This window comes from Haemaphysalis longicornis, unplaced genomic scaffold, assembly GCF_048455015.1.
Source record: "Haemaphysalis longicornis isolate Haplotype H1 unplaced genomic scaffold, Haemaphysalis longicornis Haplotype H1 scaffold_2, whole genome shotgun sequence".
In the NCBI taxonomy this organism is placed as follows: Eukaryota; Metazoa; Arthropoda; class Arachnida; order Ixodida; family Ixodidae; genus Haemaphysalis; species Haemaphysalis longicornis.
The window spans coordinates 252,644,316-252,666,092 of record NW_027526295.1 but is presented as its reverse complement, the minus strand read 5'-3'; the positions used below and the strand labels follow the sequence as shown (position 1 = coordinate 252,666,092).

The 21,777-nt window shown below is 44.0% G+C and overlaps 1 protein-coding gene across 5 annotated transcripts; it reads right to left on the bottom strand.

Moving 5' to 3' along the window:
- Nucleotides 1-1,097: 1,097 nt before the first annotated feature.
- On the bottom strand, nucleotides 1,098-21,668 carry LOC144170399 (protein PRRC1-like). 5 transcript variants are annotated; one of them, XM_077700179.1, is made up of 8 exons: nucleotides 21,509-21,668; nucleotides 21,035-21,142; nucleotides 17,486-17,888; nucleotides 15,146-15,181; nucleotides 11,640-11,790; nucleotides 10,636-10,690; nucleotides 9,263-9,536; nucleotides 1,098-3,998 (listed from the first exon to the last, which is right to left on the bottom strand). In XM_077700179.1, exons 2-8 carry the CDS (start codon nucleotides 21,135-21,137, stop codon nucleotides 3,698-3,700), a joined length of 1,323 nt encoding a protein of 440 aa, XP_077556305.1. In that variant the 5' UTR covers nucleotides 21,138-21,142; nucleotides 21,509-21,668; the 3' UTR covers nucleotides 1,098-3,697. The 5 variants fall into 5 exon arrangements, with proteins under 5 accessions (XP_077556305.1, XP_077556306.1, XP_077556308.1 ...); XM_077700180.1 differs by having other exon boundaries at nucleotides 21,035-21,192; nucleotides 21,509-21,663; XM_077700182.1 differs by lacking the exon at nucleotides 21,509-21,668 and adding an exon at nucleotides 21,299-21,434.
- Nucleotides 21,669-21,777: the final 109 nt, after the last annotated feature.

Sequence of the window (21,777 nt, the reverse complement as noted above, 5' to 3'; positions counted from 1 at the left end):
GCATCTCCGACGCGTGACATCATGACCACAGAAGCGCAGGCCACGTGTACAGGCCAGTACCACAGTGCCAGCATTGCCAGATTGGAAGGAGGCTTCAACACCAGCCCCTCGTCGAAATCACACCAGATTTCACTAGAACTGAAATACTCCTGCTATAATGTATTTACCAGTCCTGTATCATTTCCGGGCGTGGAGTTTGCCTAACCATAGCCTTTACATTTTTGCTGCTTATAGCAAATCATTACATCACGGAGGGGTGACTTGATTACCTCTGTCTTTCAATTCGCAAAATAGGTTTGAGAGAAGTGAAATTACTATTACTATTCACATCTGTCACAATGCCCGCTTATGGAGCATTTACTCCATTTTCTATTCACATGCTTGAAGAGAAAGTGGCTGCACTCGCTGCGCTTTTCGCTTTTGCTTATATTCAAAGGAGATCTGATGCGACATATATTTCTCTACAGTTAATATGTGACCACATAACACTTCGCTGGTTATTGTACAATCAAAGTGTCATACAAAGTAATAGTAGCTGTCAAAAATTAGTGAGAAATTATGAGAAAGAATGGTAGTGTGACATCCTGCATAAAACATTTCCAAGGATGTTATTCACTGTGGCTTGCTTGAAATAAAAGACGTCACATTGGAATTTGCATTACTTTCAAGCAGTCGTGACAATTAAAAATGCTTATCGAGCACCCTACAATAGGCATGCAGTCCAATATTGTGAGTGGCTTGGGGTGCAGGAATGGAAAAAGCTTCCATTCAAGGGAAGAAAAGGACGGTATGAAGCAGTCACACAATTTTTCACCACTTTTCACCAGATATTATCTGGTGTAGCTGTACTGGTGCTTCAACACCAGTGACCCGAAAATTTTACGGGATTTTTACAATCTGGTGCCCTATTTCACCACCTGGCAAGTCTGCGCCACGCTCTTTCCCCCTCTCCCCCGTCTGCAGCCATCATTCTTGCCTACACATCCATGTTCCTGATGCAGGCATATGCCATTCAGCACACCCCACAGGGAACGCATACAGGGGCTAGAAGTAAACAGGGTGAACAGTTTCACTGCAAACAAGACAGGAGAGAGTAATTTTGGGCCTGAGCTCAGGCTTTTCTGCCCCAGTTTATTTGGAATGACAGAGCAAGTACACAACCTTGAACCGGCTTTCCAGCTAGCAATCAGACTTTTTTTGTAGCTGTTTCAGATCTGTCAACAAGATGGACAATTTTCTGTTTTGTTTTCTTATATGGCACTTTACTCTGCCTTCACCTCAACCATAATATTACAGTAACATACCTCCAGACTATTGACAAACATCTTAAATTGCACAGTTGTTCACACCAAAAGGCAGGTTTCCTGCAAACTTCCTTTCCACACACCTGCCTTTAGAAAAAAAAAAAAAAAAAGAAGCAGAATTTTACCTTAACACTTTCATGACCGCGCCTATTCCCATCGATAGTATAATATCGATCAACACAAATTCAAATTTTGGTGCTCTCCGAGTGCTTCTGGACAGCTAATGCCATCTGAAGGGTAAAAGAGAAATTATCTCATCAGTTCGCTTCCGATTTCCTTTCTCTAACGCAGGGGAGGGATTTTTAAAGCTTTTCTTTTTCTTTTTGTTACTTTTTTGTTTTAATATTTTCTTATTATATTCACAATAAATCTGTTTGAAATTAATACTGTTGGAAAGCCCTATCCTTCCTCTATCATTTCATACGTTACACTTTAGCATCAATCATTTTCTGTGGCAAAAAAAAAAAATATATTTCTTGGACTACCCAAAAACCGATTTTCGCAACGTCACAAAAGTGCTAAGCTCAACGTTCATCGTGTCAATTAAAACTAAAACAAATGTGCAAAAAAAAAAAAAGGCCATCCCTGATGTTGCTTGTGCCAGCATAGCGTATCTTCGAACCTCTCGTTCCACTACTTGCAACAAAATGTGAATGTGCCCTCAGGTTCATGGGTCTGCACTCATTTGACAGTGTCGCTTCTCGTAGCAAAACCCACATGCCGTGCACAGAGAAAAGAAGAGCGGAAAAAAATGGGGAAGGCGCCTCATGCACAGCTCTTAACAAAGTGTCTTATGTGCAGCACAATGGAACGAAATTTTAAAAAGCTTGCCCGATCAGGCCCACAAGACATCAAAGTTTTGTGCTAAACCTAATCTAGAGACCTAAATCATGATACCCTAGGTTTGTTAGAATTCACTCACACACCGCATAGCACTGACTGCTTTGCTGATGAAATGCTTTGCACTGGAGAAGAGAGAGATGAAAAAGAACACAGCATGGCTAACATAAAGAACAAAAACATATCAAGTTGAGGAAGGCATTGAAGCTACTTTGTCAAACCAGGTGTGTATTTCTAACTGCAGGCACCATTTCTACAAAAAGAAGAAGCCTCAAATTTGCACAAAGTTAGTGGTTTAGCTTGACTGACCATATTGCCCCCTCTGGTTAACACGTTATATTAATTTACAGTAGACACAAAGCCTTTTTACTGAGACTGGTAATTTCAAAAAAGTTCACAAATCTCAAGTTTTATGAGTCTATTAGAGAGTGAACATAGAAGAGAAAGTTCTAAAAACATGGAACACAGACCTTACAGCTTATTGTCGCAACAAAAGCAGTTATAAGAGTCTTGAAATACTCATCAATCTGGAGCAGCTAGGAAAATATTGTAATTGTAGTCCATCAGACCATTTAATGCACTACTCTGCTGCTTCATATTGAAAACTCTGGAAGAACAGCAGCTTTACATACAAAATAGTAACCGTTTACACTATGTGCTTGACAGGGTGATGTATTCAGAGTTTCAACAGCCCCTTTTTGGCAAAACCATGTTTAAATATTCTTTTCTGATATTTTCGTCCCAATACTTGTTTCTTCTGTTTCAATATCCATCCTTTACAAATCAGAACTATTAAAACATGTTAATCACCGAACTTCTTTTCAATTAAACATTTTTTTTTTGCCTGGTTCAGCACGTACTGTGACTGCTTTTGCACTTTTATTGCAACGCAATGCTTTTGCTGCTAAGCTGTTGCACCAGCCTTATATGGGTCATGGGCAGTTTCGTGCACCTAAGTTCACAGTTTCCCTAAGTGCCACGGTTTCACAGGAGGGGCCTTACAAGGTAGTACCAGAAATGAGTGAAAAAAAAATGAGACATTTCAGATATGCTACAGAATGACCAATTCATCCACCGATCATGATTACATCACAATTGTTAGTAAAGAAACAGTGCCTAACATCTCAAAACACATATACGTATTCAAATAAAAGAAGCATGCACACACACAAAGCTATAATACTTGCTTGCACGTATGATGTATTCCCTTCCAGTAATCCCCCCTCCCAGTAAAGCATGCAAATATACAACGCACCGTCGGGTTTAAAAGAGCAAAACACAACATCTTTTCTTTTTTTGGCAAGCAATGCCAGCTCTCTCACTTCACTGTCCTTGACTGGCTTGCTTCCATGACACACTGCTCACTGGCAAGTGACAACAATTTTTGCTCGAAACCGACTGCCAGTTGATGTAAAGACTTCCCCTGCGGACCAGCCAGCATTGGCAGCCAGCTGAGCGTCACAGCACACTGCAAATGAGGAGGAGCAATGCGAGTACTTTGTACAAATCAACACACACACGCGTGCAAAGCGCAGAGCACTCCGCGGTCGGGGTCACCGGCGCAGGGCCCTCCTGTACATGGACGCGAGGGCGCACGCGGCCGAGCTGATCAGCTGGGTGTCCGACACGCCCCCCAGGACAGCCCGCCACTCGCACTGGGGCACCAGCAGGCGTGGCCCGGCCACCTCCCCGACCGTCACGGCGAGGCCGCACCAGCGCAGCGGGTAGTCGGCCGGCGTGCGGTCCTGGATCTCGGCGATGAACTCGGCGGGCACAGGCGTGGCCTGGCCAAACGTGTGCAGGGACAGCCCGTTGGCGTCGTCCTTCAGGACCAGGCAGTGCACGTCGAACCAGCTGCGTGCGAGGGGAATCAGTTGCAGCACTATTCAGGGGGGCTATCGCGCTGAGAAACCATGAAGTGCACAGCTGAACCTGGATATGCTATATCCAACTTGGAAACTTCAAACTACTGCTCATGGTTCACTTCCCCTAACACTTCCAACTTTACCATGGGAACATTTTACACACTCCATGCTTTTGGCATGTTGGCTTACCAGCGATACAGTCAGTCAAACTCCGCTGCAATGAACTCTGCTTCAACGAAATTTCCACTAAAACGAAAAATTCCCAGTCTCATCAGTTTCCCACAGAAGATAATGCTTAAAAAATAAAGTTTTTGTGAAGAAAAAATTAGAACTTTTTGTATATTGGGTAACAAAACACTCAAAATCATGCTTTTGTGCTACTGCATGTCTCACCGACCCTCCGACAGTCAGTCGGCCCAGCGTTTAGTCTAGTCTGCTGGCCGCCAACAGATCGTCGCAATTCGTTCACTCAGTTGAAACTAAGCGATGACACGTTTGTAGATGGAAGATTGCGCCTTTAGTTCGTTAGTTTGTACACTTTATCAAGCTCTAAGACTAGGTCCATCCACACATGCGCTGCACAACTGCACATGCAACGCTACGCTGACTGGTATGCTACAGTCAAATCTCGATATAACGAATCATGCGGAACCACCGAAAATCGTTCGTTATTTTGAAATTCTGTTGTAATGAAAAACCAGCGGTTACAAGCCAGCACTCAAACCTAGAAATGAAAATGACGCACATTAGCAGTAGACGCGTAAGCAGACAGGCAAACTCTCAAATAAAATTGTTGCACCTATTTTAAAGTTACTTTAGTTGAAATAAATCAGCTATTTTCTTATCACGTGTGCAGCATGCATGACTGATTAGGAATGCCTCTACATATCCCACCTTGCACAATACCCCATCAGATACGTGAAAGTGTGGAATTTGTTCATGTCCATTAAAACATCAGTGTTCGACACGATCTCATGTTTTTCTATGTTCGGTGAACCACAGTCATCTTCTTTCGCATCGTCATTGTCACTACAGAAGACGACTGCTCTTGCTCCTTCTTTGCTTTGTCACTAGCTGCATTCATCTTTAGATCTCGCATGAACTTCGCAGCAAAATCACCCGCAACAAAGAAATACCTGCACACACGCGATTAGCATGAAGAATGACTGACCGGCCACCATCACCCGACACAACGATGGATAAAAGAGGTAAACGTGGCTAGGCCTGTCAGGCTACTGCACATTAAACCACAGCTTTGTGGTGGCGCTAGCTGTTGGCACTCGACATGGTGATGATGATTGCCACTGCTCTCACGGAATACACGGAGAAACGGTGGCTTCTGTTTCAAGTGAGAGTTGCGACGCTGTTACTTTTAGCCAAATTCGTAATTACTGATGTTCCTCGATTACAATGGGGAAAATAAATAACGTGTGCTATTCAGAAATACGCACTACATCGAAATTCGTAGTCCTGAAATATTTTTATGTTGAAAATAGAGGCAATCTGGTGGGGATTCTTAAAAGATTCGTAAATTTGAGAAATTCGTTAATGTGGGGTTCGTAGTAATGAAATTTGACTGTAGTAGGAAAATCTAAGGCCAATTGAAGGCGGCAGAAGAGTTAGCGAAGTAAATATAGGTACTAAAGAATTAAAATCAACCGCAACTTTTATCATACCCCGTAAAGCCAAGGTTCGGTAAGCACTTTTTTTGGGGGCTGGGTGTACTATCACAGTGGTCAGCAGCACGACCATACATCTGCGAAGGCTTTTCCGTTTAAGGAATGCAGTCGGTAAACACGGGATATTGTGGGAATTTGGGGGACGCTTACTGCACGAGCGCTATACAAGAAACAGTCGTCTAAGCTTCTTCAAATGCGAAACTTCTGTCCTTTTACTGCGGGACCAATAAAAGTTTTTCCAATCCAATCTGTCTCTAGCATCGCTGGCTTGTGGCCGTGTGGTCTCTAGCTACAGGTCTACTGTTTTGCATGTCGCAAGTTCAAATCCCTGATAGTGCTTTTTTTTTTTTCATTTGGTCTATTTGTTTTTGGGCAATGTTTTCTATACTGAATTCACAATTTTTGCGCTGCAACGTTCATTGCTCCACGAGCGAGTACGCAGAATGCGTGCAGACTGACACTGACAAACTGGCAAGTTCTTGTTGGCATGGTGTTGCCATAAGCACCGACTGCTTGCGGGCACAGTCCCGAATTGGCCGACCCTTGGCCTCGTGCGAACACACCTCTTATGATACAGGCGCGAGCTAGGCAAGCACCAAAGGTGGGGGGAAAGCGAATCGCATATGAGCATCTTCGGTGACGTGGAGGGTGTTCATCGGATGCACTGCGTAAGCCTCGGAAAGTGATTGTTTCGATGCGAAACCGTGTTGGTTGGCTTATCTGACGCATGTTACAGCCGACAACATGACAGAAGCGCGGTATGGCGATTACTGAGATACCGAGAATTTCCATCCAACGATATCGTAGGATGCCAAGCATGTTGTTTCGCAGAACCGAAACCGAAACTTGCTTGAATGCTAATCTTGGACATCGTCCAATCACGTAGCACCTTTGCCTGACGTCACTGCGGTTAGTTGGTGCAGCCGCCGCAAACCACGCATGGTAGTTTTTTTTCTTTGAGGCTTCATAAAATAAATACCGCCTTATCACCCAGATATACGATGAAAAGTGTGTTTATTTGAGCCAGTCTACACAGTACAAGCAAAAACAGGAGCTCAACAAATTGACTTCACTGTACCTTTAATGAATTTTTTCGCACGGCCTCTGAATTTCGTTGTTTGATATATGTGGATAAAACAGCACATGCTCCATAATTAAAAGCACCAAGATGCCTGTTTCAACCATTAATGACATTATCGGCCACGGCCCTCATTCATATTTTAGTACTATGAATTCACCAAACAAGATCAGCTTTTGGAAACTGGATTTCATAATCAAAAGCCTCATTTCACAAGTTGATTCATTTGATTGATTGTGGGTTTTAATGCATCGACGCAATGCACGCGATGAGGCACGCCATAGTGGAGGGCTCCTGGGAGGGCTTTGACCACCTGGGGATCCTTAACATGCGCCAAAATCTCAAACAGATAGGCGTTCTTGCTTTTTGTCTCCATCAGAAAAGCGGCTGCCGCGGCCAGGAATCGAAACCGTGTCCTCGTGCTCAGCAGCACAATGCCTTAGCCACTAAGCTACCGCCGCAGGTCATTTCACAAGTTCCTGAAGTTTAAAAATCTGCAACTTCTAGCTCATCACATTATTACCTTCCAGTGGTCAACACGACAAAAAACACAATTGCCTTCAATGCATGCGCTTGCGATTGTAAAAAAAGAAAGAAAAAAAAATTTAAGCAAAACACTTTATTTGCAAATAGAAGGGTGAATGTTTATTATACAGGAAGTAATGATCAGCCTGAGCTTTCAGTTGGCCACGTGCCCTGCCTACCTGTTGTTCAAAAGGGTCGAGGTTAGGGAGTATTTCCTGATGCATGAATGGGACTAAAAGAGCTCAACAAAAGACAAGGAGGAAATGAGAGAAGACGCCACAAGACTATAAAAATGAAAATGCTCGTGGTGTCTTCTTTTGTTTTCACCCTGGTCTTTTGTTAAGCGCTTTTAATCCCATTCATGCCTACCTTTGCAAGTGCATGTAGGAAATCTGAGAGTTTATTTCTGGCATTGTGACTGCCTAGACATTAAGACGCCATCCCCGCCATTCCCTTTTCTTTTGGAAATACTGTGCCATGAGGGCACGAGTTTTAAAATGGACTGGTAGAATAACATAACCCACAGAGAGACTCTGAACACCTAGGTGCTAATAAAAGGCTTAATTTTTGTTCAACATGGTTGTCTTATACCATCCCTGCAAGGTTCAAAGCACTGCTTAGGCTTGTCAGAGGGCATAAAATCCCAATAAACAGCCCAAAAAAGTAACTTCCGAACATTTAATGTAAAAAAAAAAGGATGACTGTTCTTCGCCCTAGTGACTGCCTTGCCTTGGTTCCCTTGCGAAAATTCTAGTTTCGCCTTATCCATTTCTGCCTTACTTCTCCACTGTGTAGTCCCGTCCTTCAATTTATCACAGTTTTTACTGATGTATGTACAGAGAAAGCTCGTTAATTCAAACTCCAATATGTAATTCAAATTTATGGATAATTTGAACTGTATGATTTGGTCTGGCCAAGTCTCTACAGAGGTCCACGTATTGAAAAGCCTGCTAATCCAAACGCGAGAGACCTCCACTACACGTAATTTGAACTTTCCGCCACCACACTGGCAGCTTGGGGCCATGGCCACAGGAACGGCCACATAAACGGCCCTGCTGCCTACTCGTGACGCTGCGTCGCCCCCGGAAATAAGAGAAAAACAGAGACAGAAGTTAAGTCGGGTAAAAACAATCTAGAATTCCCACAGAGGACGTTTTGGAATGAGTTTTCCTTGCAGACTATGTCGATGTGGACACCAGTTCAGGGTGTGGGGCGTGGTGGCAGACGAACCCGCTGCGGTGGCTCAGTGGCTATGGCGTTGTGCTGCTGAGCATGAGGTCGCGGGTTCGATTCCCGGCCGCCGCGGCTGCTTTTCTGATGGAGGCGAAAAGCAAGAACGCCCGTGTGTACGATATTTCGCCACATTTTAAAGATCCCCAGGTGGTCGAAATTGATCCGGAGCCCTCCGCTACGGTGCACCTCACCGCCTGCGCTGCGTCGGCGTGTTAAACCTACAATCAATCAATCAATCAGTAATGGCAGACAAAGCACCAGGCCGGCCATCACTCAGAAGTAATAGACCGGATGGAATGCTACTTGTCTCTTCTTCAAGTTTTGGAGTACGCGAAAAGGAGGCCTTCAGCTTCATTCGCTGGTTGCATTCAATTGCTGACATGCTCTACCGCTCTACAATCTCTTCACTTTCGTTAGTTCGAACTTTCATTCATTTGAACTGAGGTGGCGTCCACTTGGAGTTTTAATAAATGAGGTTTTAATGGATATAGTACTCCTTAGAGTTTCTGTGTATCCCTTGTACAGATAGTTATTTCATTCCGTTGCCTTTGTTTTCCTTCTTTTAAAGATACCAGTTGCATTTGATGTTGCTGTAATGCTTTGCAACAGTGTTTGGGGGTGTGCAGCTCTGTCAAGCTGTCGATTTGTGAAAGCTTTTAGTGCTCGCCCCCAGTGCCGTGTAATATGTGCAAGATGCAAATAAAGACACACACATGCAAATAAATTGGACGTGCGCACCTGTCAGGTGTCAGCTCCACAATGAAGCTTTCCACGGCTATGGTGGGCTGGGAAACAGACACGCGCCCTGTCTGCTGCAATGAGGTGATCTTGTCCTCGGCCGCCTTCAGGCCGGCCGCAAACCCTACGGGCTGGGGAGCCATGTTGGAGGGCAGCATCGTAATGCCCGTCACGGTGGCCCTCCCGAACACCTTCTGGAATGACTCACGGATGGGGCCAATCACACGGACATCGTCATCAGAGGCCACCAGCACGTCAATGTCTCCGCCTGAGTCTGCAACGGGCGACCAATGGCACAGCAGAAAAAAATCAGGAAAAGGTCAGCCAGAGCAGAGAACACACACCAGCACATTGAAGTAAAACTTGCATCGGGCACTAGCTTAACTCATGCACAACACACGGGACTCCCCTCCGTGGAGTTAATGCAAATAACTGAGTTGAAACGCTGCAGTACCGCTTTATATTTCGTTGCTGTAACTTGAGCAATGTGAGTTAGTGATCTTATGTGCAAGCCACACAGAATTTTCCATTAGGCATTTATTACAGTGACGTTCAATAACAACGCCTACAAGAAATGTACGCACGGCAACTTGCAAAATTTTACTGCAACCTCAGCACTGGGTGCTCCCCGACAGCACTAGCTTTTGTAAAGCCTTCCTTTACTGCTCCTGTATAGCAGGAATAGTGGTGAATGTACTATTGCCCAGACAGATAAAAGGACTGCCAAAAGTGCCAACCGACCCTGATGGCGCTGCCTATACCTTGTTTCTATGCTTTCAACAAAAAACATTTGCAATGCCAAAGAAACAGTGCAGAGTGATTTTATAATAGCTTGGTGCAAAACAAATTCCAAATCAGTTTTTTCCTTTCCTATCACGGATACATCCTTTGAATTTCTGGGTTCCTACCTGCAAAACATATTGTCTATTTTCACTTATTATGAGTGAGTGCTGGAATACAAACACCAGAAGCAAAGCTGTCAGGTTCAAGCTATTTGATGCCATGCGTCACCTGCAATATAGTTAAAAATGGAGACTTGCCACCTTCTTATTATACGTCATCTATCTTGGGCATTATGCAACCCCCATTGCACACACGCAAGATCATTCCTTGCAAGCACAGGGACAACCTTACATTAGTAATGCAGGAAGAAAGGAAGCAGTGGCATGTAGTACACCTCTCAAGTTAAACAGCAAACCACAAAGCTTCTACTAATGAGTATAGTAAGCACCCCTATTATAGCACACACATTACTGTTCAAGAGTTATGCACAGATATCCACATAAGCACAACCTAGCTATTCTAAAGCACGCATGTCCACCAAACAAACTGTCACCAAACATAAACAAGAGAAATTCTACATCAGCACTTACAGATAAATTCCTTCATTCCTGGGTCCAACGTTGTGATCATCGAGTCCACCGAGTTCTGAAATGCACATTGCCTTCAACCACAACACCTCTCAAAGAATGCAGCATTTATGCAACATGTTTCTCATCACATTAAATGAAGAGGAAGTCCAACCTTACATGGAACACCGCAAATATGGTTTGTAGCCACACGTTCATGTATTTTACACAAAACATTGTGGTAGTTGAGTCGAGTACCTACTACTAATCCCAACATGCACATGCACGCAGCAAAAAGTAATTAAATGTAACTAGCCACATTGCATTAAAGTAAAAGCAGACAACCGATTTTTATGGACTTTATGTTGTCTAGCTCTTATGAAAGCCAGCATTTTATGTACTGGGGTAACCACATGGAATTTATAAATAAACAGGCAGAAATAACTTTAATTTCGCCCCAAAATTCCCTGTCTGAAAGGTGACAACACGTAGTGTCTAATTTGTGACAACCTTACGTGTCCAAACAACTCCGTCGATTTCAACGTGTGATTCAAAAACCGCATGAAGGAACAAGAAAGGTTGCAAATTATTGTTGTTTTAGCCGGGCACAAGTTTTAAATACCTCTTTTAATCTCATGTGCAATTAATTGAAAGTGTTTTGACGCATGGCTCACTGTCATGATTTCCAGCATTCCTTCTGGTGAGACACGTATAAATGGTAGATATAAAAATTCCAATTTAAGAAGTTTTAGGGCGTTATCAGTGAAAGCGTTTCAGGTTAAGGTGTTTTAAGTGATGCCCTTTCATTTGGGATAAAGAAAATGTGCTCGACAAAAATCGGTTGTCTGTCCCTTTAAGGATTTCTCTTTAGTCATGTTCACTGAGTTTGGTTGTAACCTATACCTATATTTGAATGCCCAATTTTCAAGGTAAAGAAGTGTGCATTAGAATTGTACAAATACGGCAGCAACTATTAACATTTATAGGAACTGTTGGCCCACACAGTAGTCGAAGTGATGATGGCTTACCTTAGCCTTTTCTGCAACCTTGCTGAGAAAATCGTTGCCCTTCAACCAGCCCCAGACACCATCGTTGCCAGATGTTGATGATGGCCGCATCATGGTGGCGCTGTCATAGTCTGTCGGCAGTGAAACAGCAAATGACTGGTCCCCTGAGCCACTGAAAAAAAAAAAAAAAAAAAAACTTATTTTGCCAGCGCCCTGATACACCCCTGGATCACCCGCCCATCCCAGTCGATGAATACCTTTCATTCTCATTGAACTTAGCATGAATTATTCATTCACGTTGACAGCTTGCTGCTGGTCTTGCTTCAATGCAGAAGCAGCCGTAAGTAACCCCACCAGGACCTGTTTGCATGGGGCATTAGGGTTGTGAGCCGCAAATTTTAAACACTGCATTTCAGTTACTAGTATTCTTATAAATGCACAAGCATTACTTCACTCAATCGGTCGAAAGTACGGCACCTCGGGCACCCAGATGGCATGCAGAACAGCCGAGGAATAGCACATAAAATGGCCATAGAAGCTTAAGTCTGGGTGCAGTTGGAATCAGGGGCCTCCAAGTTATAAGATAACAATACTTTAACAATACTTTATTTCAACTCGGGAAGGCCGGGGTGTGCTGGAAAGGCCAGCCTACAACCTAATAAGCCTAGCTTGAGTAAATGTCGACTTAGAAACGCGCATTGGAGTCGTGCTAAGGTCAACACGAGTAGTCTGAGCACGCTAATTACAAAGTAGCAATTAGACATAGTAATAAAGAAAAGAAGATGACACAAAACGATATAGGTCATGGTCTAAAAAGAGGCAATGTTTAGCAATTGGACACTGATTCTTTTGCAATCACTACATCTTAAGGAGTGCTTAAGGGGGGAGACTGCTCTTAAAACAGGTCCTTTTAATTTCTAAGTAAACTCTGTAAAACTTGCCAGACTTGCTGCTTTTTCCCCACTGATTTCAAATGTGCCATTATTTTTTCAGTCAGTCAATTAGTTTCCAAGATCATTAGAGATAATTAGCCACTTTTGGAGGAACAATAGACACAACAGTGTCAGTCATAAAGCAATAATTTTATATTTTCCAATATTATGAACCCTGGTGAGTGCAATAAGACAGCCGGTTTTTTTATTCACTGCTTGGAACTAATTTTACAGCTCATTAAACTTCAGTGTTTGAAATGGGCATTCGAAATGGTTCCTTGCCACTGGTGCCACCAAAGTTTAATGAGCTGTAAAATTGGTTCCAAGTGGTGCATCAAAACACCGAATCTCTTATTGCACTCACCAGGGTTCATAATATTGTAAAATATAAATATTACAGTTTTATGACTGACACTTATGTCTACTGTTCCTCTAAAAATGGCCAATTATCTCCAATGATCTTGGAAACTAATTGACAGATTCAAAAAATAATGGCATATGTGAAATCAGTGGAAAACAAGCAGCAAGACTGGCAAGCTTAACAGAGGGTGACGTAGACATTAAAAGAAGCTGTTTTAAGAGCGGTGTCCTCCCTTATGTGTCCTTGTAATTTTTTCAGTTATCAGGACATCACTTGGTGTATCCCTCTCAAAGTTACTTGTGATTACTTGAAAGAGCAGTACAGGAAACTTTAACCTTCTTCTGTCTACACCTTAAAACACCCTTTCGAGTCTGCATTTCATTTTTTGGTAACGTGCAGACCTCAGTGAACATCCTGAAGGAAGTCTCTATGCTATCATGAAATGTGATGTATGCCCAATCCTAGCAAAAATTTGTTAGTGCATATGTCCATACATATTTATGTAACATGCAATTCTTCTGGAATTCTGGAGTGCAATTCTTCTGGACAAACATATGCACGAACTTGATACGCCCCTGGACTCTAGACTTCTTGATATGCCCCCGGGGTAATGTACAGCAGCTAATGTGAAAGAGCACTGAAAAAACTGTTGGGCAGTTATTCTACTGCACGCATTTTTTTACGAATATTTCTAATGCTGCTGGATTGTACATTGCCAAGAGGGGTTGCCAGCCGAGAGAAGCACGCATGCTGAAATCATTTGCGACTAGTAAGAAGTGAGCATGACGTCGTTTAAGTTTGTAGGTGACAAACAGCAACCAGGTGCCCTTCATAGAAGATGCCGGCTAATGCGTTAAGCAGGGTCCTACCCCTTGTCATAAAAATGAGTCCCCCAATATAGAAGCAGGATGATTAGCCTGTTACTTGTGTCACCCACCAAAACACTAACCCAGTCTTTAAAGTAAGCGAGATGCTGAATCACCAATGGCATTATGGGATAACATAAAATTTAAAAGAGTTACTTAGGCCAAGTTGTGACCCCGGATCTCAACCATGAGGCAGAGATAATTAGAAGGATAAGAATGGGGTGGAGTGCATATGGCAGACATTCTCTGATAATGAATGGCAGCCTACCATTGTCCCTGAAGAATAAAGTGTATGACAGCTGCATCTCACCAGTACTCACCTACGGGGCAGAAACTTGGAGGCTCACTAAGAGGGTTCAACTTAAATTGAGAACGACTCAGCGGGCAATGGAGCGGAAGATGATGGGTGTAACATTAAGGGACCAGAAGAGAGCGGAGTGGGCCAGGGAACAAACGCGTGTTAAGGACATATTAGTAGAAATTAAGAAGAAGAAATGGACGTGGGCAGGGCATGTAATGCGAAGGCAAGATTAAGGTCATTAAGGGTAACAGAGTGGATCCCAGAGAAGGCAAGCGGGGCAGAGGACGGCAGAAAGTTAGATAGGCAGATGAGATCAAGAAGTTTGCGGGGATAAATTGGTCGCAGTTAGCGCAGGACCCGGGTAATTGGAAATTAATGGGAGAGGCCTTTGCCCTGCAGTGGGCGTAGATAGGCTGGTGGTGATGATGATGATGACAAGCTGCATGGAGCAGGATCAGTACCCCAATCATCAAGTAAAACAGCAGCCGTCCAAAGTATACCTAAATTCACTAAATAGGTCAAACGAGAAGTGGGACATTGGGCTTAGATCACAATCTTGCTCACTGAAGCATTGGTGGGTTCTTTAGTTTCTCGTCACCTTGAGCAATGGAACGGGGGGTAGTGCATTTTTTTCACTTCTGGTGTAAGACTGCAGTGGGTCAACCTGCTCCTCACCACAAATATCTGCATCATAACGCACCTCCCTTATGTCAAAACAGGACCTGTTAGCCAGACATCCTCCCGCATTGCACAACAGGCAATGCCATACACACAGGCGGACACCTAACATTTTTTCGCCAGCGCAATGTTTCCATTTATAAAACGACCCATTTATACTCTGTGGCCGGCCCCAATCCTAACAAAGGATGAACACTTTTTCTGATAATAATTCTCATTTCCAAACGACCCATTTATACTCTGTGGCCGGCCCCAATCCTAACAAAGGATGAACACTTTTTCTGATAATAATTCTCATTTACAAGATGAAATCAGCAGGTAACACCAAAAAGGTCAAAAGGCAAATTTCTTTGAAAGTCTGGCGTTATTTTGGCAGAATATGCACTTACGAGTATGATGAATAGCTAGGTTGGCTTGTATAGTACCTGAAACAGGAGGCATGCATGCTTGTAGCGCCAACACAAGGAAAACAATAACATGCACGTGCATGGAAAGCATTACCAGGCAGGGCAGAATAAGGGCATCTTTTATTCAGTCATGTTACACATATGCCCTTATGAGTGTGCATTTGTGATGCAAGCTCGCTACAGGCCATGCATTTAAGGCAATTGTCTGCAGCGCTTACCAAAAGTTTGCAAAAAAAGAGAAAAATGTTAGGCTGGCAGCAAAGTGTAGTACATTATTGGGGATTGTATAAACATTGCAATGATAATTTCAGAAACAAATATACAACTTAAGCTCAGCCATTAAATTCCACCTAACCTTGATTAACTACTCAGGGAAGCACATCATCCGGGTTATTGGCACTAAAAAAACAAGAAAACGAAGCAAGAATGCATAAAAATCGTATACGAGTAATTTAGATGGTTGGAGCATTGCATTTTGCAAATAGCAATGATGAAACTTGCACAATAGGGCTTGTAAGCTAATAAATCAATTTGTTCAGGACGCATGCATGATCTAGTGCTGTGGAACCTAGAACATACATCCCTTGTTTATGCAATTGCCCGCATTTTATGACGATATGGCACACAGCCCTGTGAAAATCCCAATGGAAGCCATTGATCGAGTTCAAATTATACGGTGTTTAACTGTCGGTATTCCACTTCATGCAATAGCTGACAAATGACACAGGCCGCCGACTGATGCCGCATACTTATGAAACAGTGGTGGCAAGCAGCACAATAAGTGGCATTACCTCCATTTCCCCCCAGTTCCCAGCCTCGCTCCTCTATTTCGTAATTCGTTATCATCGTGTATTACTAGCTTTATTTCTAACTTTATGTTATTGCTTGCATTACACAGCGACCCAATTATGCAAAACTTATGCGCAGTCCCAAGAAAGTCGTATAGCCGAGGTTCACAGTACTATATAACGTGCCAGTTAATACTCTACCAGGCAAACTGCTTCCCAAAAATGGCAGCTGACACTGCCCTGAGAAAGCCATCGAGCATGAACGGCTGAAATGAACCTCCTGACTGAGCTTGTAAGCAAACAAGCCAGCATTCCTAGCACAGGACATGCAGCTTTCAATTGTTTTTGGCCAATTCCCTATGCGGGTTGACACCCAATGGCATTTTGTTGACACCACATGCATCCTAGATCTCTGTCAGCAACTGAATGGCCTTTGCATCCTCAGTCGGCTGCCCGCAGAGATGTGCAATATGCTCTTATTAGCACGAGGTAGTTTTTCCTTGACACCGTTTAACCTTCAAGATTGTTAAATGGCAATGGCTGCACTCATAGTGCCATTGCTGGCGCCAGTTGAGGTGGATTCTGCTAACCACAATAAATTATTATTCCACATCCTGTACCTCACAGCAGCACATAAAGCTTGTGGATAAAATCAAAATTATGCTAAAGTAATGTCAAAACAGCTGTGAGTGAGTGACTATGATCTCAGCTTCAGAATCTACGAGGGTTTGGTTCAATCTGCGGTACTGCTGGCAAGTACATATTCCTCCAAATGCATGCTTCCATGCATTGCTGAATTCACATATGCACATGCACAAAGTTCGAAGATGGCTTGGGTACTGCCAGAAGCATGCTATACCTAAAATCTGGCCTCACAATAGCGCACCTTTTAGCAAGTTGGTAGCGAGTGGCTCAAATTTTAGGCACTTCAATTTTGCTACCACCCTTGTTTTGGAATTACCAGCGATGCAAAAGGAAAAGGAGGTGCATGCTGTATTTTATCTCGATTATTTTGAGCCTTGACATGGCATGCTAAACAGGAGCTGGCCAAGAAGCCAACCTCTCTTTCCTCCATGTTTAAAGTGCTAATGAGTACTCGCACCCTAACAAAGGGTGGAGATAGTACCGCACTTTTGGACACTAGCATGCGCAACTGCCCGTGGTGTAGGTGAGGGTGTCGCTTGAGACGCTCAGCCACCCGTGTTTCAGACTGCCCACCAGAGCATAAAAAAAGTGTGGCTTCGCCAACACACAGAGCACAACTCTCCCTTCCCACAAGGGCCACTTTCAATTGATGGGAGAACATGCCAACTGTCTGGACAGTCTAAACTGAAGCGGCCGTCAGAGGTAAAATGTGGAGATCAGAAGGTGAACCTGTGATTCGTGTACGTCACCACACACTCATGTAATGCCACCACAGCCAAGCTGTGCCTCTTGGCTCTCCTTCAGCCGTTTTGAGTCTAGACAGTGCGACACCATTCGTGGCAGAATCAAGAGCCCTTGCTGTTATATCTTATGATGGACGGCAGCTTACTGCTGGGGAGGCGGAGGTCCCATTGGGTGCTGTGCTCCGGCTCCTTGCGGAGGCGGCGGTGGCTGGTAGCTGGGCTGCGACGGGGGCTGGTACGGAGGCACGTACCGTGCTGACAAGGGCGTCCCCCCCCTGGTGGCTGCTGCTGACGTGGCCGTTGGAGGAGGAGGAGGGCCAGGCATGGGGCCAGAGGAGGCGTAGCTGGGGGATGGGCCCGGCTGGAAGGAGGGCGCCATCGGCTGGAAAGAGGGCGCCACTGGCCGCAAGGGGGCCTGGCTCTGCGTCACCGTCTGCGGGGGCATGGCAGGCTGGAATGTGGCCGGCACGGTCGTCACAACTGGCGGGGACGATGGGGAGCTCGGCTGCGGTGGCTGCGTCCTCTCTGCGCTCGCCACGTTGCTCTCATCTGGGCAGTCACAAAAATGCCATTCTCTCAACTCAGTCACAGACTTCATGACAAAGAACATGTAACTGCGTAACTACTGTTCTCTGAGCTAAGTCACATTCCACGAGAAAGAAGCCGGCAAACAAAACACGGTCCAGAATGTGTACGAGTCACACTTCCAATGCGATTGCAAAATCATTGGCATGAGCCAACATTCCGCAGAAGCAGCTGCCACCAATCAAAGTACAAATAATAAAATCAAAATTCAGTGTATGCTTATTGCTGAATTGGTTTCTACACAACCGTGCAGTGTGCACGAGACCCCACTGAGGTTTCTTTCTCATGAACAAGTATTTTGAGCAAATTCCTTTGATTATTTGCACTGTCCAAGGCTGGTGACTGAAAAACCCCATTGCGATGCTTTTTGTTTTGTTTTTTTCAGCTCAATGCTCCCATATTTTCCTGGAATTTGGAAATGTTCATAAGACATTACCATAGCTTTTTTTTTTTAACGCTCTATGAACTGCACTGCTATAAGGATGCATGTAAACTGCACATCATTTACCCTTATTTTCTGTTTTTTTCTGCGTGCTGTGTTCCATCTATACCTGGTGCCCTGCAGGACAGAGGCCAGCCCCAGGTAAGCAGCTAGAGTAGGTTGAGGCACTTCTGTGGCAGCACTCAATGATTTCAATAAACAATTTCAATTGCAGTGTTCCAAGAGCTGATCTGCTGTTTTTTCTACAACTCTAGGCCCACGCAGGCTGTGCCACGGTGCTAAACGGTCAAACATGGGTCGTGTACTGGCACAGGCCACGTGCAAAACAAAGAAGCTGCCCTCCATACCACTGATGAGCCAGCCTTACAGGAAATTGCTTGAAGGAGTTAACAGCACTGTAGACAAGGATGCTCAAGAAAGGAAAGGCAGGAGAAGGTGCTGAACTAAAAGTGATTTTTATTCAGACAAGAATGACATATAAACCCTGACACAATCCGTGCTGGTGCCAAGGATTGGCCTCTCTTTCAGATCGCTTGCTTCCACAATAAAACTGCAATGTTAGTCACCACTGTGCCTGTGTTGCGTCTTTGCCTCAGTCTGTTGTTTCACGCAGCAGTAGAATGAACCAGTACCAACTAGCCCAGTCCACAGTTTCTTTAACATATTTGTCAATGTGACGATTCGTCAGCTCGATGAACTGCCCTATTACGAATTGCCCCATGCGATGAACTGCCCTACTAGGAATAGCCTTTTGACGAATTGCTTGTATTCACTGGCGAGGCACGTATGCAGGCAATCGTGTGAGTGCGCCGTCACTGGTTACGCCGGGCTCCGCGGGATGGCGGCACTTGTCAGTGCTAAGCACGACTGTTGGACGTTAACTCAACCTCATCGAACGCAAAGTATTGCCTCGAGTCCAATGTGGGTGCGATTATTAACATCTCTGTCGACAACACCATTGAGAATTGGGTTGAAACGGAGTAGACGACACAGGCCGGCATTTTTTTTCTTTGCCGTGCGGACGCAGTGGCCCAAGCCACACCATGTCCGTGGCGCATTGGCCGTGCCTGTGGCCGTTTCCAGTGTTGCCAAGCGAAGAAATTGGAAGCTAATCTTTTCAACAAATACCACCTACAGTCCCAGAGCCGTCCTGTCTTAGCGCTGTTCATTTCATGCAACAAACCAACTGTCCCTGCACAACCATAACCTTAGATTCATTACACTGAAATTTTTTGAAGAAAAAGTTAACTCAAGGTGCAATGCCGCATCTCTTAAACACCGCAAAATGTAAAATAAACATACCGAACAACTATTCCTGAACACTCCTTAAAGCAGACATCACCATTTCAACACTACAAACAGGCTGCTTAAAAATACCACAAGTGGTTCGCCATGGTTTGTTCTGATTTTGATATTGTTTTTTGGTGTCGTGTACAATTGCAGCCAAAATATTTGTAGTAGTAAACAAGTGAGCTACCATCCCTTGATACTGTCAGTAATATCAACGACAGCCACCTGTTGATAAACAGCAAGTGCATGGACATCTTGTCGCCTGTAACAGTCCACGTATAATTAACATGCAATGGCACCACTGCCAAGCTGCCTAAATTGCAGTATATGAGATATATCAGTCACAGTCCCAATACAGCCAGCCGGTACCACTGTGAAGTTACTGCTCACGTGCACGCAGTGATTGCGCATCGAGGCTAGCTTTCCCCGGTACGCATTGCATCATTATAGCGCTTGTCCGTTGTCTGCTCTGCTATGTGTTATCTGCTGCGTACCATTTTAGGGGCATGCTTTTTTAGCCTTTTAATGCATGTGCACTAAAAAAAATTTACTTTCTGCGTTCCAAGGCAATTACGAAGCTGACAAGTGTTGAATCCTCATTTCAGGCATTGAACACATTGACTTTCACTCATTTTGCTTCATCCTAGAGTGAATTTTTGTTTTCGTTACAATAACTGAGTCACTAAATGAAAACTTTTTTTTTTTTGCAGCAAGAAAATGCAGTGTCAGCGCTGATTGTTACTTTATGATTTAGCAAAGCCAACTATTAGTACGACCTTTGCTTTGATCTCAAACAACATCGTGGAACCTTTGCAAGTGCAAGCAAAATGTTGATAGCATATGACGCACAACACAACACATGACAAACGAACACTTTGATAATGTTGCACATGCTATGACACGCCAACCTCGCTCCACAAGCACTTTATGGCAACAACTTGTGGTAGCGTCTGTACCGAACAATGCAATGTCCCGTGTTCACCCTGACTGTGAACAATGTAGTACTGTTCGAGAAAATGTGGTGGGAAAGGTTAGGTTCAATAACCCATTTGTGAACAAACAAAGCATCGTTTGGCGTGGACCGAGGCCAACAACGCTGTGACAGACCTGAGCTTTTAAGACGAAGCTGTCACGCCCGAACGGAATTCGCTGTCCCCGTACAAAAACTGCTTTTTTTTTCAGCGCCGTACTTTGTTTCCACCGCGTATACCTATGACCGTTTAATTTATTCGAAAGATAAGAACACATCGCAAAAGCACCGCGAGGTCACAGACACAGACTATTCTTGGCGCTTAAAGGTTAATTAAACCAATAAAATTCCTGCGACCTGTGCTCTAAAAACAACCACTGGAAAGACGTTTGCACATAATCACCATACCTGGCTTCCCCTCCGGAGTATCGGAGTGCATTGCAGCGTCTTTGACGGCAACGAACTCAAACGTGGAGTCCCCGTTTGTATCGTCTGCCGCTTCCTCCATCATGGTGACTGCAACGTATCAGGTGCAAATTCAGTGTCCCCTTGCCAACAGCTGGGATCTAAGATGAAACAACCTACTTCGCAGTTACAACCACACCTTCAATAGCATATGTCACGTCCAACAACAAAACACACCTTTTTTATGAACTACGCCACAAAACACACCTTTTTTATGAACTACGCCAAGAATGAAGGTATCATATTCTTTTTCCGGTTTTAAGAAACCAAGTTAGCCAAAAAAGCGAAAGCAAACAAAATAGTTTCACCACCGCGGATGTGTTTGTGAGCGATCACGAGATACGCGCACGGTCGGTGCAGACAGACGCAATCACTAGCGCACTAAGCAGCGCTACGTCAGGCAAAAGTACAACTTACATATGGCTGAGCTTGTAGCTTTAAGAATTTGCAAGGTTTGTACAGACGATAGCTTTTTACCAAGAAGAAACAAAACGCACGGTATTCACGGACATTGAAAACGAAATCAGCAGCCACGTCTAAACCAGTGTTGTTACCTGCCCCATATTTGCGAAAGGTAACAGTAAAACGAGTACATAACTGGTATAAAATTTAAGTTAAAACAAGTTGCGCCTTATTTTGCTTACAAATAATTAAATTTAACGTTTATTACTTTACAAAAATATTTG